General features: G+C 36.7%; 1 protein-coding gene across 2 annotated transcripts in view; it reads left to right on the top strand.

Annotated features, from left to right (window-relative positions):
• Nucleotides 1-1,564: 1,564 nt before the first annotated feature.
• The window catches only part of SULF2 (sulfatase 2), a 64,099-nt gene continuing 47,632 nt past the window's right edge, over nt 1,565-18,031 (top strand). For both annotated transcript variants that reach the window (XM_009326733.1, XM_009326732.1), the window contains exons 1-2: nt 1,565-1,786; nt 7,419-7,658. In XM_009326733.1, coding sequence (XP_009325008.1) covers nt 1,612-1,786; nt 7,419-7,658 — 415 coding nt within the window. In that variant the 5' untranslated portion in view covers nt 1,565-1,611. The remainder of the gene's footprint in view (nt 1,787-7,418; nt 7,659-18,031) is intronic.

Genomic DNA, 18,031 nt, shown 5'->3' with positions numbered 1-18,031 from the left:
TAGTGAGGAAGAAGGATTTTTTCATTCCCTCAAAACCCTATTAGTGGACATTTTTGGAAAGCAGCCTTAATAAATATTGCATCATACTATAGCTACATATCTATTGACTTATATGAAAATTCAATATGCATTTCTTAAATAAGCATAGAAGCTGAGTATAATTTTTCAGACCAGTGGTTTTGCTATTGCATGAGAACTTTCTTAATCAAAGTTTATCTCAAAGAACAGACGCTGACAGAGATGAAGTAATAATGTGGCTGTGAAATAATCTGCTGGAGGAAAAACTGTTTTCCCAAGTGGCTTTAGGGACAGAATAACCAATGTATTTCTTTGGGTAAAACACATTGTGCTAGGCTCTTTCTACTCAGGCATTTCTGGTCTTTACAAAAAGCAGATAGTCTCCCTTGTGTCATTTTTAATTGATTTTTCACTGCATTACAAGAGATCATTGGCACCAGTCCAGGAAGAGGCAGGCAGCAAGTAGGGAATTCATCAAAAACTGACTCATTGATCACTGGATCTGATGAAATAATTACTACTAGATATTTTCAATACAGTTTCATACTGTTATTTTGACTTCTGAAAGCAAGAGAAAATCCCTTTATACCAGAAGATCACTGAGTAAAACTATGATTTCAAAAATTCTTCAGCATGCTTATTAATTTTTTGGAATCTCCTTGTAGGAATTGCTAAGAATTTTTTATTGGCTCATTAGCAGCAGCAGTACCAGATAGATGTGCTCTATTTTGCAAACGAGTCAATTTTGGGCCATTGTATTTATGATGGAGAAAAGTCATAGGCAGTGCAAATCATTTTGGTGCATCCATTCCCAAACATTTGCAGTAATGGGCCTTCAAATGTGTTTAATAATAATAATAATAATTTAAAAAAAAATCTTGGAAACCAACAGAAATGCTGAAGGGATATCACACTAACATCAAAGCTGTAGTTGATTTCAAACAGTATCACACCATAGTTCCAAGATCGGGGCAGCTCTGCTCTAATGAAATTTGTAAGATAAATCAGTGTATAACATATATTCTGTCTGAGGATCCTCTATGAATTTGCAAATGTGTTGTTAACTCAGTACATTTTACCACAGTCCTGTTTAAAAATATGGATAGACGTGGGTTTTTTTCTTCAACATCTGCATTTTTGATGCAGTAAACAAAAATGTCATCTCAAAACATCCCAGAAGGAAGAAGATTGCTTTTTATATGTCTCAAAGCAAAAGTAAGAGTTTGATACCCTGCTAAATCCTTGAACTTGGAGCCAAATCTGAGCACAGAGTGAAACTTCGTTGCCTATGTTGGTAATGGCTTATGAACTATGGATTTTTCAAGTTTCTGCTTCTAGCTGGCATTAGAAAAACAAAACATTCAGTTGCTTTGTTTTGTGGTTCTTTGGGTTTTTTTACTTAGGAGTTAGATTATTTCAAATATATTGCTTTTTACTTCTTTGGAGAGAACCTTGCTGTTCCTTGGGGGAGGCAGGGGGGTCAAGGTATAAATAAATACTTGTTTCCCTCTCTCTTATAGGAGACCTGCAAACAAAAAAGAAATAGAAGCCATTAACCTGCCTTGTTCAGAGAGAACACTAAATCAGCACAATATGGCACAGCATAGCATTGTCCTTGGATTATTCATGATGACTGTTTTATCACTGTTGGATGGAAGTTCAGCTTTCCTGTTAAATCAGCGTCTGAAGGGAAGATTTCAAAGAGACCGTAGAAACATCCGTCCAAACATCATCCTTGTTCTTACTGATGATCAGGATGTAGAACTTGGTAAGAGCCCAACATAAAGAGAATTTTAGCTAATGAGCGTGGCACTGCTTTTCCTTGAAGCTAGATTCTTGCATTCAAAATAATTATCTTTTTTTCCAGTGTGAAAAATGATAGGAAGAACAAGTAGCAAAAGTTTAAACCTACCTTTATGTAGAAAATACTTTCCGTCTGCATGAAATTCAAGGACAGCAAAAGTTAGTCTCAACTTAAAGTGTCAAACTTCCTGTTTTTGTGGAAATATGAGATTCCTGCCTATCTGTCTTCATCTAGACACCTAAACTACGCTTCTGGCAATTGCAAGTATAACCTGGGAAGCTACATGCCAAAGCAGTAGGTTTAAATTCATAACTGATTGTTGCACCATGTAATTACCCAAATTTTTTTGTGTAATTGCAGACATTCATTACATATACAATTTTAATTTTAATTACTTAAATGTTACCTAACACAGTCGTACTATTCTTGGTATTGTCCATTTAGATGTGTAGTTAATTACTGACCAAAATCACTTAGTATGAAAAGGTTCTACTGTGTTATTCAACGCTATGTTAATTGTTGAAGAAAGGAGATGAATATTAAACACACACTCTGCCTAATGATTTGGAATAATGAATTAACTGACAGAGTTTGGGTTTTGTTCTGTTACCTGAACAAGCTTATATTTACCAAATGTTGTCTGTAGTTAGGAGAAGTGATTAACATGAACCAGTTTACTTTAGTAATTTTGCATTAGAAAGATGCTTTTAAGCATATCATCTGAAAGATGAGAGCTTGTATATGTGAGGTCTGGTGGGTTTTTTTGACAGTGTATCAAATTTCTAGTATGGATGGAAAAAATTGGAAAACAGACCTCACAGAAGAAACAGAACACAATAGTAAAGTTAATCAACTTCTATTACTTATACACTTACTCATCTAGTTGAAAAGTTAATCACAGCAACATGGCAGTATTCTTATAGATGCTTCCTTTTTATCAGTATTATTGCATGTCTGCAGTGTTGTAGATGTTACATTCTTCTCAAAGGTGGTGAGAGTTTTTACTGCTATGGCAGTAACCCCACCAAATACAAATGTAATTCAAATTAGCAGGATCAGAAGATTTTTTTGTTGTTGTCACTTTTTTTTTAAATGGTTATTGGATCACAAATAAAGCAGTTTCAATAATGTATATCCAAAAGAACCTAAGTACATTATCTTGCAGGCTCAGAAGGTGGTCCTAAAAAATTTATCATCATCTTATTTTATGGTAGCCTGCTTGTTTCTGATGCAATTGTCTAAGTCCTTTGGGCAGTGTATTTCTCTTCTCTGATAATCTGATGCTTTCCAATTTCAAGCATAATGGGCATGTGTCCACACAAATTAGGATCTAACTAAGGAAAATCCATTTGATGAAGCTGAGATTTGATACTCGTCATTTGCCACTAATGGCTTTGTGAGACCCAATATTGTTTGCATTAATTTTTATTCTTGTCTATTGTCTGGTGAGCTGTCCAAGTTAATCAAAATTGCCATTTGTGGGGATTGTGGTTAATGCATTTAAGAAAGATGAAGGCAAGATGTGAACTACAAATAAAAACTAAGGAAAACTTGGAAGCTATGAAAGCGTAGCAGGGAAAGCTGTGCATAACTAAAATTTCATCTGTTTCTGAGAATATTCTGTAACTGATGGGTGTTGTAGCTTTCATTGTTCTTTTGTGGCTACTTTTGAGGCAAAAGGGAAGACAATACAATCTCAAGTGCTCTTAACAGCCTTTCCTTTATTTAATTTAAGATAGATTTAACAATGTACCAGTAGCAGGTGGAGTTTGCCAGAGAGAAAATGTCGTCCTTTCAGGAAAGGAGTACAACTTTTTTTTTTTAACTTTTTTTTTACTTTTTTTTTTTACTTTTTTTCCCCCCCCCGTAATTTGCACTACTGTTAGTCATGAGTTTTACTTGGGAAACCAAACCTCAGCCTCGTATTGAAAAAAGGAAAAGACTGATAAGGGGCTGATGAAAAGGATGCAGAATCTCCAGGTCAAAGGAGAACGAGTGTAAATTGTAATGGATACGAATGGGAGAAGGCAAATGAGAACACCAAGAACTACTGAAACATACATGCTCAGTTGACTGTCTCATCAAAAGAGTTGTACTGACAAGTAGAATATAAAGAAGAGGAATATACTGATGAGGAGGAAGACTTAATTAGAAACAAAGACTTTTTTTTTCCCCACTAGAGCCATTTAAGTCCAAGTTAGTATAATGCTGATGTCCCCTGTGTGATGGACTTGGCATCTCCAGTTTAATTAGGTTTGCCTACCATATTGCTGTGCTTTACCAAACCAGCTTATTTCATTATCTCATCACTGGAGAAAGATCTGATTATTTAGAAGATATTTCAGCCACGTTAGAGAAATCTGAGTGAGAGGTGATTTGTATGTTCCTACATCTTCCTCTGAAAAACTACAAAAGTGGCATGGAAGATAATTTTTCTTAGTTATCATACATGGAGATTAGGGTCTTAGAGCTTCATTAAAATTAAATATGAGAAAAAAAAAGGAAATGAAGATGTGAAAAGGGTGTCTAACGATGTTCAAATAGGATAAAAATAGAAGGCTTTAGGGGACAGTTAATTAACATTCTGGGGTTCAGTTAACTTATCTGCATATGGATACCACTTCTTAAATTGTGCTTCAGAGTAGACTGAGTCACTTGGGACTTAATACAACTTCTTCAACAGCTGGAGCTCCCTAAGACTCACGTAAATTATGACCTCTGACAACAAAACACAACTAATGAGAAAGTCAGTATTATTTCATAAACAACTGGTATATGTTGTCCATTAATATTAGTCAAAATATCAGCCTTATCCCTAAAGTGAACTGTGAAGACACACTAAGCAAAGTTATGGATATCACACAAATTTCAAGAGGAATTTCAACCTAGGTTTTGCTTCACTTTGTTCAGTGAGCAGCTTGAATGCATCAAATTGATTAAACTTTCATATTTTCACAGTAGTCCAATGGATTATTTTTTTTTTTGTTAAATAGCTTAGAAATTTCACATTTAACTACTAAATCATTTTTATTTATTATCAGTGGTTTTAGACAGGTAACAGAACATTTTCTGAATTAAATATTGACACTTCAAAGCATGACTTCCCTTGGTACATCCACTGATGAAACCCCAGAAGGTTTTCCAACTCAAAAGGTGATTTGGTGAGGTTCCAGTTGCTGATTAACACATAACTAATCTTCTGCTACAGAAAGATCAATTTCTACTTTTTCTCATAATTCTATGTTTGTATTGGAGGCAAGCTGAATAAAATAAGTTTTGGTTGGCTGGTTTAATGCTGTTTAAAATATTTAAAGCTGGCCTATTTAAGATTGTACAGAAGAGTATGCTGGATTTTTACCTTCCACTGATCTGTCACTCTGTATTAGTTCTCAAGCTGGGGAAGCAGATTAGATCATATGGTTTTGTATTAAAGACTGTTGATATATAGGGCCTTGTCATTACAGCAGTTTTATTAAAGGAGGTTACTGCCCCCAAGGGGAGTCTTAACATGTACTGTTATTTATGCACAGATGCCTCTGTCATTTAAAGGGGTTGTTAAATTGTATTTTAATATTGGGATGACAAAACATTCTTTCGGTCTGCCTATTTATGCTTGGGCTAGCTCATAAGACAACACAGAGGAAACATCCACAGTTTTCAGGCTCACATAATGTATAATGGACTGTTATAATTGTTAAATGTGTTGTTAGTGCCTTTGAGCACTAACACCTGTCCCACAGTTATGGAAACAAAAAATCTTGCTTTCTTCAGAAACTTCTTTTTGATAGTGAAGTTTAGCAAGTTCTAAAGGGGGAGTGCAATAACCTGCCTTGTTCTTGTCACAAAGTGATGTGACAGAGATGTGCTCTGACCTGAGAAATGCACAAACAGATTTTTTAAAAATTTTTTTATATTCATTCCAACAAAATGATCTCAAGAAAACTAATACCATGGCAATTTTTAGGTGAAATGACCTACAGTAGCAATTAATCTTCCTTCATGGTGCCAGAGAGTCAGATTTCGTATGTGGCTTATGACCATTTTCCCTCTAGGTTTTGACTCCTGGTTATATCAATGTGCCCTGCATCAAATCAACTTACTGTTGCAATTTCATAATGAAATCCCTGCCTAAAGAGCATAGAAGAAACCTAAACCCATTATTGACAGAAACAACATACAGTTTGTGCTAGATGGTTGCAGGATGCATTGATTAAAGCTGAACTATTAATCCAGCTCAACCTTGGGTAAGTTAGCCGCAACCCTACTCCAGGATGAACCCATACCTCATCTCTATGTTGTCTATTGGCTTTCCCTGCTCATAACAAGAAGGGAGGGTTGTTGATGGAAAGGTTTACTCTCCTTTGCAAGGTCATGCTGGTGACAGGTACCATTACAAGTTCTTTGGAAAATGGAAATTCTTCGTAGATCAAGTATAACTCACTCTGATGCAGTTTTAACTATCAGGCACCTATAGGTGAGGGAAACTAAATGTCTTTTTTCTTCTGATCCTCGGTATTTCTGCATGTAGGAAAATCTGCATGGATCCAGATTTAGCTAGGTGGATGTCTATAGTAAAGATCCAGTCTTTGTCCAAAGCTTTGTCTTAAACAGGAAACAGAACAACCGTTTGGCAGCAGTGTGGCTTTTAGTAATTGTTGGCAAAAAGACTTCTTCTCCCGTTACCCCAATTCATCCAAGTCCCTGCCAGTTAAACTTGCTTGTTTGTTTTTAGGTGATGGTTATAAACTACATGGTGTTATCTGTCCCAAGTAGTCATCTAAAAATCTGATTCCACAGAACCAAGCCTAAGAAAATGTAGAGAGTTTTAGGTAACACTATTATCAAAATGGATCAAGTGGATAGAAACTCAGTGGGCTGGTTATGGAAATTATTATGAGGGCTTTACTTTGTCTTTGGTTCAATGCAAGTTACAGAAATCAATACCTGCTAATGCCTCATATTAGGCAAAAGAACATTTTATCTAGAGAACAACTCTAGCAGACCCTGCTTGAGCAAGGGGTTGGACTAAATAATCTCCAGGTGTCCCTTCCAGCCTCAATGGTTCTGTGATTCTGTGATTACAGCCCTCAGCCTTTTTGCAGAAGGTTGGCACAAAAGGCAGTGCATCAGGTATCTTCTGAAACCAAGGAATAATAATGCTTAAGGAGTATGCAAACTTTGGTCAGGGTTGCTGCACAAAGTGAATTTCACCCTCAGGCCATATTGTCTCAGCCTAATTCATGGTGGTTCTTGCCTTCAGCTGCTGGAACAGTACTAGTGGCTCCAGAAAGGCTGCATAGATGGTGCAGGTAGTACAGTGGTAAATCTTGAGCTTAGAGAGAGAGAAATTTAAAAAAGCATTATGATCTATGTCAACAGCTTTGAGTCAAATCTTAACTTAGGACTTCAGTATTTGGTCCTTCTTAAAACAACGGGAGAACTTCACTAGAGGAGGAGAATAATGCGTTTGGATTTGGGTTCAGTATGAGATTAAAGTGCCCTTACTTCATTCTGGTCTCTGATGTAACACATGAGCTCTTAGTTAGCTCTTGTGACTGAAACAAGAAAATAATTCCGAGACTTTTTTTTCTTCCAGGTTCTATGCAAGTGATGAATAAAACAAGGCGGATCATGGAACACGGAGGTGCTCATTTCATCAATGCCTTCGTGACAACACCCATGTGCTGCCCATCTCGCTCCTCTATTCTTACGGGGAAGTACGTCCACAACCACAACACTTACACTAACAATGAGAACTGTTCTTCTCCGTCCTGGCAGGCTCAGCATGAAATACGTACGTTCGCAGTGTACCTCAACAACACAGGATACAGGACAGGTAAGACCAAGGCTGGCTCCATCTGAAAGCTTCCTTAGACTTATTAGTAGAGAGACTAATGTATATAATATTTTAATTTGTTCTCGTAATGGACTGCAGCAGTGCAGAATGCCAGAACTTCAGTCTTGCGTGTAGGTTTAGCTTCCTTGTACTTTTACTTGAGGAAATCTAAAAAAAAAAAAAAGACTTTTTTCAGAAGCTGGGAAGGATAAAATAATGTGCATGTTTGAACCGAAGGTGTAGCGCTTGTAGAATATGCCCTGCAATTACCTAAGTGCACAGAACAGACAAGAAAGATGCTATGGAAAGGAATTAGTGATTTGAGTTTTTCATAAAACAGATATATTAACCTAACTAAGAATACAAGAGTAAGAGACTGCTCCTTCTGTGCTTTCGGGCAGAGCTGTCAGCTGCATTGGTTTCTCCAGACAATCCATTCCCAGAAAGGTGTTTAGGATAGGTAACAACTGAGGAATAATCGGCAAGATCAAATGTACTCCTGAGAAACAAATGATCCTCTTTGCATGCAATGTTCCTTAGGAACAAATATCCTGTAGAAAGTATTTCAGAAAATATGTAGCATGTGTTTCACACCTATTTCCTTCTTGCGTTCTCAGATATGAGATTTAGGTCCTTGCCCATTACAGTGGTTTTGTCACTTTTCTTGCTAATGCCTTTTGTCATGATGAGAAACGGGCATAAACCTGGTTCTCTCTGTGTTATTTATGGTATATATACTATAGTATTGTAGTATAGTTGTTATTGATAGTATACTTTTTTTTCTTTGAATTTATAGTATTTGAGGCTTCCAGAAACTAGTATAAATCTTGAATAAGTGTAACAAGATCATTATTTTTCTAACTATTCACATGAGTTTTACATGTTATTGCTGCAAAGTCTTGGTCTTAAATAGGTAATTTCCTTGTTTTGTTTTTCTAAAATAAAGACTTGAATTAATCTGGAAAGAAATAAATTAGGGGAAGTGCACATTCCTTATTAATTGGTTGCTGTTTCCCTCCATTTGTCATTCCTGGCACTAGTACCAATGATCATATGAATACCACACCAAGGTTAATGTTTTATTCTTCATAGATTGTTTATTTTGTGTTTACTGATGTTTATCTGTTGTAACAATTTTTACCTTTAGTTACTATATTTCCAGCACCTGCAATTTCTACTAACTTGTATAGCTATCGCAAGCGTCCTGGTATTCATATGTCTTATATTTTTACATTAACTGAATATTTAAATTTAGACCCAAGATCTTAGTGAATCTATATTACATTTTCAGTCTACCTCAATTTGCAAACTATATTTATTGGAACACACAGAAATAGTACTTTTACAAGTACAAAGCAATCTTCAGGTGTAAATGAGATCCTCATTCATGTAGTTAAATGTGATATGTTATTATACAAATTTAAATGGAAATTGCCATCACTGGAAGCTGGTGTTCATTTCTGATGCTCTGGTTAAAGTCTTAAGTTATCCAGTATGAAGGATATTGGCAGTGAGAAGGTTTTTTTTTAAACTCCCCCCCCCTTTTTTTTTACCCCCCCCCCCCCCCCAGTATCTGATCAGATTTACCTGCTTCAGAAACAGCAGGAAATTGTATTTTAGAACCTTGTTCACTCAATTTCTCAAGTTTCAAAAGTAACCTGCTAAGGAGAGTATTTTGGAGATTATGAATACAGTTTCTCTGAAATGGGGAGTCCTTCTTGAACGTGACTGCCATGAAGTCAAGCCAGGAAGATCTGGAAAGCACAGGAGTTCATTTGTAGGGTTTTGTTTTTTGTTTTTGGTTTTTTTTTTTGAGGTCCATGGTAGTACTGGTTTGCCCTGCAAACATACAGTTTAGCTTCTTGATCCCTTTTTTTTTTTTTTTAAGAAGGAGGAGAAGAAAAAGAGGCCATGAGGAATAAAGCCTTTTGAGGCTTGCTTTTATATTTAAGTTCACAGCCTTGGAGTGACAAAGCTATTATTTTGGAAGGGCGTTTGTTTTTTTCTAGTTCATAAGCCAAGCCTTCTCCCTGTGTTTTTATCTTCTCTTTTCTCTTTTGTTTAAACTTGAAGGAAGAAATTGTACTCTCCTACTCCACTTAACCTTCCCTCTGTTTTTCTTTTCTGCTGCTTGTTTCACATCTCCTTGCCCTCTTCTCTGTTCATTGTGATCTCCCTGTGTTTTGTTCTGTTGCAAAAGATGATTCTGCTGGGGACCGTTCTTTTTGTGTTGTAGTATTTTCCCCGTGGCGGTGGCGTTTGTGGTTTGGATCTATACAGACTTGTGCTGCTGCTGACATCTTTGGGAAATGTGCCGGTGGTATTGCGGGCAGGAGGGAGCAGTGTGGTGCAGGATTCTCTTGCGCAAGTTGCAAGTAAAAAACATGAGAGGGGATGGAAAAGGTGCGACTTCCCTATAATTGTTTCTTAGTTTCAGCCTTGGTTGTCAGTTTTATATTTTTCAACTCTGGCACTTTAAAAAGTTTGACCAACTTTGTTAGGCACTGGACTTGACAGAATAGAGATGAAAGGAAGAGGCTGAGCTCAAGGGAAGTTCTGTCTTTGGCTTTAACAGGCAGGATTTCGACCATCATGCATAGGGCTCACTGTCACTTTATGTGGATCATTTAAAATAAATACCATGACAATGCAAAGGATGGGTTTTCCTTTTACAATGGAAGCCATCGAGGCAGAAGGTGTTATAGGTATGTCTTCCTCTGCGTTAACCTGTCTCACAATCTAAAAAATGCCGGTGTCATGAGTAGTGACTGAAAGGCTGGGTTCTTGTTACATAGCCACTACACGTAGACAAGAAGTTCCCAATCTCAGTATATTAAGCAATCAGTCTGATTTTGAAGAGCTTCTCACATCATTGTCCTATTACATATTGTGGGAAATCAGGCAAGAGGGACAATTTATGTAAACAAACCAAGTCAATTGATGAATTAATCTTTAGAAAAGTCAGTCTAAGCAACATCTGAATCATCACTAACTTAAAGTAGTGGACGCTAGTACTTCAACTTGGAGCAGAAGACGATTAGAATGGAAAAGAAACAAAGAGATCCTGTGACAAACATTTCTGAATGTCAGGGAATTTCTCTGCCAAAGGTTTCTGAGTAAACATTTACAGAAAAAAGGTTCTGTTTTCTGTGAACATACGCATCTCTTTCCGTGAGACAGCTTTTAAAATGCACAATGCATTGTTGCGTGCTTGGGTCCTGCAGCAACAAATACCAAGATGTTTTATTGGAATACAGATTTAAACTTTTCCTTAGACATTACTTAATGAGAAAAGCTTCTCTTTTCCATTTGCTTGGCTGTCTGAATGATTAGGTCTTAAAATTGGTGACTGATTCCAGAATATTTTGTCAGCCTTATCTGCAGTCAGGAAATGGAAAGACATGTTTATCTTATTAAATTCAACAGAATTAGGGATGGTGGGCCAAATTCAGCCTGGCAGAAGAACACTTTTGCTTCAGTGAATCTTCTGAGAGAGTTCTGTTAATTTATGGTAGGGCTTAACGTGGCTCAGTATGCAGCAAATGCAGTACACATTTTGGCTAAGTTACCATCCTTGTTCCTGTTGAGCAGCACCCTATAGTACAGCTAACCCTATTCAGTTAAATGAACCTATTAACGAAGGAAAAAGCTGCTACTTGTATGGTAATATGTCAGTATCTCACTCTGATGGTAAGTCCATACTTGAATTATGCAAAGAATTAATAAATGCCGTTTTGCACCAGTCGTGTATTTTGAACCTAGAGAAGAGTCATTGTGGGAGGTCCATCTCTGCCATTATAAAAAATCTCTTGCGAATAAAATAATTCTTAGCACTTTCACGGGGCTTTACAATAATTAACTAATGAATTCATTAAAATTCAGTGACAATCTTCCATTTCCTCCCATTAATATTAGACTAAGAAGATACAGTGGCTGACTGCATTCAAATAATTATTTTTCCACTTCACTGTCTGAGCCTTTGACATTTTAAAGTGATTTTAACATTAAATTGTAAGAAAGAGGAGAAAGGCTATTGGTAAATGTTTATTAAAGGAGGAATGAACCTGAAAAATATGTGACCAGGTTTTAATGTCTAGATACATGCCAGGAGAAAAATTCTTAGATTATCAGTTCCCTGCTGTAGAATTTGCTCTCCACAATAGTTGCTGGTTGCTATTTTTTATTACAGAAATACTTAAAAACTTAAGTTGATGTCTATATAATTGCTTGGTAGGGAGTAATTGGTGACCTAAAAAGTCAAAGAGTAGACAGAAGCAGAGACAGAATAGTGAAGTACTTTCTACAAGATCACATGCAGGTGAAGAGCAACGTTAAGGAGAGATGCAAGTTTTGATTCACACTCAGCATGGCATAGTGGTTAGGGCATTGCATTTCCTCTCTGTCATGTTACATGCATATAAAGAAAACAGATTATCCAAGTCAGAGTAACGTCCTATATGCAGGACAGATAGCTTTTGCAGCTGATGAAGAACTGAAGGCCATTTTTAAAAATAATAACCAAGTGAATAAGAGTGAGACTTAATTGTGCAAATCACTTCTAAAAGTTAGGAACTGAAGTGTTATGATATTCACCTCCAAGACATCTAGGTGACTTTTCAAAACTGCATATCGGGTTTCTGAATTATTTATCTTGAAGGTAAATTAGTTTCCTTAGATCTTTTTCTCTCTATATAGAAATATTATCTTAGCAAGGTCTGTCAAATTATATCTGTTAGATGGTTTGAGACCATTAGACTTGAAAATGGTGTGAAACAAAGATTCAGGATAGTGGCTATATCATGATAGCTGTTGCTGCAAAAGGAAACCAAGGATCTATGCTGGAAAGGACGTAAGAGGAGTCCTGATGTATAGCCCAAATCCACTGACTCTGTCCATGTTACTACTTCTGGCAAGCTTGGTCCATGGCAGTGTATTATTTAGCTGGAATATCCTGCAAATACTCTGGAGAATGACATTTTCAAACAAAAGACAGTTCTGGATTTCCTGCCTCGTGTCTTAAAGACTTTTTTTTTTTTCCTCTCCCAGCTCTAACTTCAGTTCTATGCTATAAGTTGGTTTCAAGTCAAACATGCATGTATCTTTTCCCTCTGTTTCTGTGAACTGAGTTCTAAGCATCAGTGATTTCACTTTAAACATGTTATAATGTATGATAACTTAAAATGAGAACACATTAAGTAGAGCTGTGGTCTCTTGAGGATTATGCAGAGGTAAAACTTAACTATACAGCTGCTGTTTCATCACCTGTCTTCTGCATGTAGCTTTACATTATTTAATGCACATTTTAACTATCCTGAAGAGAGGAATATATACACTTCTGTGAATTACTCACTGAGTAAAATCCACAAGATAGCCTGCAATCCAATAAAACTTTCCCGGGAGTCTGAGACGAAGGCATTCACAACTACATAAATAAGCCAATGTCTGTGGGTCCCTTACTTCCAGTCATATTTTGTTTCCTTCTTACCCTCTGTCTCATTTCTTCCCCTAAATTTTTCTCTTTTCAACATAAAATGTTGTAGATTGTGAGAAACGCTTCATCTTTTTCTTTCCCCCTACTATAATGTACTCTTCTGATAGGATGCCAGTTCTAGGATTTAAAGTGTAATGGCTTTGTCATACTGATTTATCATTTCAAGCAAGAAGTAATTCATAGCTTGATACTTCTTCAGAAATAGGATTATAATTTCATAGCATTCGAAATAGCTAAAAGCTAAACAGAGTATTTGCACATTATGAAAATATTTTTAAAATCTTTGTTAGTTTAGATCTTGTAGGATGGCAGTACTTACAAAGTAAAAGAACCTGTTGGCTTTTAAGTTTTTCATTTTCCAGTGCCATTTGTGTTCAATATTAGGTAGCTTATCAACCAAAAATGAGAAGAGATTCCCTCCTTCTCACTCCAATTTAAGATCTTTTGTTTTATCCAGCTAGCAATTCAAGTCCTTGTGGTATCTTCTTGCATTCTTTTTTCTTTACTTTTCTAGAATGCTGGTTTTTTTGCAGAAGTCTTTCAAAATCATCAAATTTAATTTAGTAATGTAATTTACCGAATACAGTTTTCCTAAGTTGTCTTTCCTATATGCCCAAAGGTGTGAGTGTTCTATGTGGCCCACATACTTGCCCTGTACAGCAACGATAACACAATTTAATGGGCACTAGAAAAGCTTAGTGATGTGGAAGTTCAAAGATAGAACAATAAGCTGTATGCCCTCTTTTAATAAAGTGCATAGGAGAACAGCGATGATTTCAAAGACTCATCAGTGCCTACAATATAAACTTTGCAGATAGCTTATAATTCCAGTTTCTGGAAGTTGAATTCCAATTTCTTTGAATTGGAACATCCTCATGTCTTTTTGTATGTTATAGTAGCATGAGTACTGCCCTGAGACCCTTGTCTCGTCTTCCAAGTTAGCAATAATAGCACTTCCCATCATTGTGTATATGTTATGTATGAGAGGGCTATGTGTGTTTTTGAGATGGATGCATTTCAGGACTGTAAGAGGTGACTGGTTATTTACCAAAAAAAAAAGTGTCAAATATATTTTTTTGTCAAAAGGTAAACGTACAGCCAATAAACTACTGTAGAACCTAGATTTCTTCTCTTTCAGTGAGTATCTTGTTGAAAGGAATTCTGTGGTTATATTGAACCAGGGTTGAACTTTTCTCCTAATTGGATTCAGTAAGACTTTATTGTTTTTATTTATGAACTAATGCTTTCAGTAGTGTTCTTCCAATTTTATTGGAAAAAAACAGCTTTGTTAAAATACAGCAAATATTTCTTCTTGCACAGCATATCTCAATAGCTCCCTGAAACTTAGTGATCAGGTTTTCTTCAAATCCTATAGACAAAATGGCTCTAAATGAAATTCTTTTGGAGTTGGCCCAAATAGCATGGTGCAGACTTTGGTATTTTAGTAAAGATTCAGCATTAAGCTAGATAAGCTTTTGCTTAGACTGTTTGTTATTAAAAAAGGTCTGACAATCCACTGTTCGGGAGGTTTTTGGTTTTTATGTGTGGAGGAGGAAATGTTGCGTGTGATGAGAGAAAGATAAATCTAAAGGTTAAGATTCTTCTGTGACCATTATACATAAAAGGGGGGAGTGATATCCATGGTAAATTTTTAATAAAATGTGTTGTTGTGGTGGTTTTGACGTTGGGGAATGTTTTGTGGAAAAGCTGAATGGTCAGGATTGGCCACCAAGGAATATGAGCAGACTGACTAGCAAAAGTGAGCTGGGTTGTAGAGTAGTGCTCTAAACCACGTAGCCAGCCAGCACTCCTGCTTTCTCTTGTGCTACCCGGTATAGGAAATGATGCTGTTGCAATACACTAAGTCATCTTGTCCTGAATTGTAGTAAAGACTGATGATATGAGGATTGCCATTTCTAGATTTTTTTCCTTTAACTTTCAGAAGATGTGTGTGAGAGGGATGTTCAAAAAGATACTTATGCCTTACAATTCTAGTTGTGTTTAAACTTTTGTAAGCTGTGCCATAGGCATTAGTGAAAGGGGCTTTGGCCCCAATTCCATTGGGAATTTGCTCACCTGAGAAGGACAAGCAAGACTTGGCTCACTGTCAGCATTCTTCAGTTTGATTCCTTGTTGACCATTTCAAAATATTTGGTTTGAGCCCTTTTGTTTTATTTGGCTTCATCTGCTCCTCTTCAGCCAATTCCCCTGATTCATTAAATAGATCTTGGCACTGATCCTTGGCCACAACTGAGGAATGTGCAATGCAAATTCAGGAAGAGGAACAAAGGTGTCATAAAGATTACTGTGCCTTTGTCCTGCTAGATATCAGACTAGTCGCCTGGCATAACAAGAAAGCCTGTAGGCTATTCTAACTGCAGTGGTTACCTGTCGCTGTACACCATGGTTTTTACAACTATTATGTTGCATGAATTGTAATGATAATTTTTATTCCAGTTACAGAGAAGAGCTGTGCATGTAAAGGCTCTTGCCTTTAGTACTACTCTTTTTATGTCCCTGTGATGGTGGATGGAGCATGTGATCTTTAAGAAAATTTTGTGCTATCAGTGTACTATAGGTTAGAGAAAAATTGGGCCATCATGTGCAACAGACTAAAATAAAATGTGTGTATACACCTGTACTTCTCTCCAAGTCTAACTGGTTAAGTACTTCAATGAATTCATCATTTTGAGGACTATTGCAGACTACAAAAGAAAAGAAATAGCAAAAAAGTACTCAGAGCCCAGTCTTCCTTAGCATCCTGAAACTGGTGGAGTTAAAGGGAGCTGAGAACAAAATGTGGTCTTAAGTCTCTCTTTTGCTCCTTAAAAACATTCTAACATTTAGGAACTCACTGTATGTTTTAGGCAACCCATTAGATTTACTGCAGTTACTGAGGTATTAATACTAATGCCATATCTTCTAATCTTTGCAGTAGTGTCATATTTCCTGTTGTCACTAAAGGTGCCAACTGGGACCATTTTGTTCAGGTGACTTCAGCACTTAGGAGTTACTGATTTTTGGAAAATCAGGTCAGTTATTTTGATACCTAATGAGAACTGATGTCTCTTGAAAAATCTTTCCCATGGAACCAAATTTAATACTGAATTATAGGATTTTATCTCAGAAACCCCATACTTCTGCTGTAAAATCATTAATTTCACTGGATTTATTCCACTGTACATTGTCAGTTTAACAGTATATTTGGCCATGATGTGAATGCAAAGCTGACTTGACCTTTGGGCTTACTGCTTGTTGCATGCGTACTTAGCCATGCTGAGAGTGCTTTCTCATCTGCTTTCCTCTGATTGTTTCTTAGAGGACAAATGTACTGAAAGTAATTTTTGCTAGCTATACAGCAGAAATAATACCAGAAATGCTCCCATCCTCACCCAATCCAAAGCTAAAGGATTGCTCAAATGTAGCTAATTGTTCAACTTTGAGCTGGGGAAAACTAATATCAGATACAGAAGTAAAAGACTTTAGAGGGGTAAACAAATCCCTATGAGTAACTAAGACTTGCAGCTCAAAACCTAAGTTAATACCTGGAAAGTTGGCTGTTGAAATATGACAGAAAAACAGTGCTTTAAATATGTCTTTAAAGTACTTAATGCACAACATTCATGTTTAAAGGTAGAGGGTTAATAGCTTAAAACATGACAGTCATGGTGGTAAGTGCAATTTAATGGGGTGCTAATAGGTGGATACAGCTAAGTAGCGTGAAGGATATGAAGAGAAGACTCCAGGAGGAGGGATGTGTGCTATAAATACTGAGCTTACTGTCCAGGAGTAACAAAAAGCTGAATTTTACTTTTTTCTCAGCTTCAGGATTTATTCTGAGAGCATGAATATTTACAAATATTTTCCTAAATTGTAAAATCCTGGAATCATGTATATTCAACTGAAGATGGGCCTCATAAGTCATCTAGTCCCTCATAGGATCACAGGCTAATTCAGGTTGGAAGGGACCTCAGGAGGTCTCTTTTTCACCACCTGCTCAAAGCCTGCCCCAGGCCATGTTGCTGAGGGCTTTATCCAGTCTAGTCTTGAAAAACGCCAAGGATTGGAATTGCACAGTCTTTCTGAGCAACCTGTTTCACTCTTTGACTCTTCTTTTTGTGAAAAAGCTTTTCTTTACATCCAGGCTGATCCTCACTTGTTTCAATCTATGCTGGTTCTTTCTTGTCCTCCCACCATGCACCACCATGAAGAGCCTGGCTTTGTCTTCTCAATAATCTTGCATCTGAAAAGGTTATTAGGTCCCTCTAAAGCCAGGCTAACGTTGCTCCACTGAGTATATTTTTCTAGTGCACAGCCTGACTTGGCTTTACGTCTAGCAGAGCTTTATCTTTCACTGCTTCCCAACAGAATGTAATGTATCACTGTCAAGAAGTTATTACCAGTACTCCTCTCATACATTCCTTTCTTGATTTCATCATCTTACTTTATTTAAAATGAGCATAAACGCTATGATCATATTGTTAAACAGGTTTTTAGTGGAATGGCTAACTGATCTTGGCCGGTAGTTAACAGAACTGTGTCTAAACAGATGACTATGGTCAGAATCAGAGCTACCAAATCAAGGAAACTGAATGAAAGACTGAAATTCTGTGTCTAAATCTGATCTGCTGACAGTTTTACACTGGTGAATCTCTGTTGACTTCCACTGCATTCCTGTTTCTAGTTTGAGAACTGAAAAAAATCTGTTATATCCAACTCGAAATTTTGGGCAGTCCGTATGGAATAAAAAGGGATAAATGATCCCCTGCATCATTTTATTGATGCATCCTGAATTATCTTAGTTATCAATTTAATGCAAAGTTTTGTGAATATCCTTTGTAGATGCATTTTAGTTGTGTTAAGTGTTTTTAGGTAGGTATTA

Source organism: Pygoscelis adeliae, unplaced genomic scaffold, assembly GCF_000699105.1.
Source record: "Pygoscelis adeliae isolate BGI_AS28 unplaced genomic scaffold, ASM69910v1 Scaffold286, whole genome shotgun sequence".
NCBI classification, from domain to species: domain Eukaryota; kingdom Metazoa; phylum Chordata; class Aves; order Sphenisciformes; family Spheniscidae; genus Pygoscelis; species Pygoscelis adeliae.
Note: the sequence above shows the minus strand (reverse complement) of the source record. Positions and strands in the feature narration are given on the sequence as shown.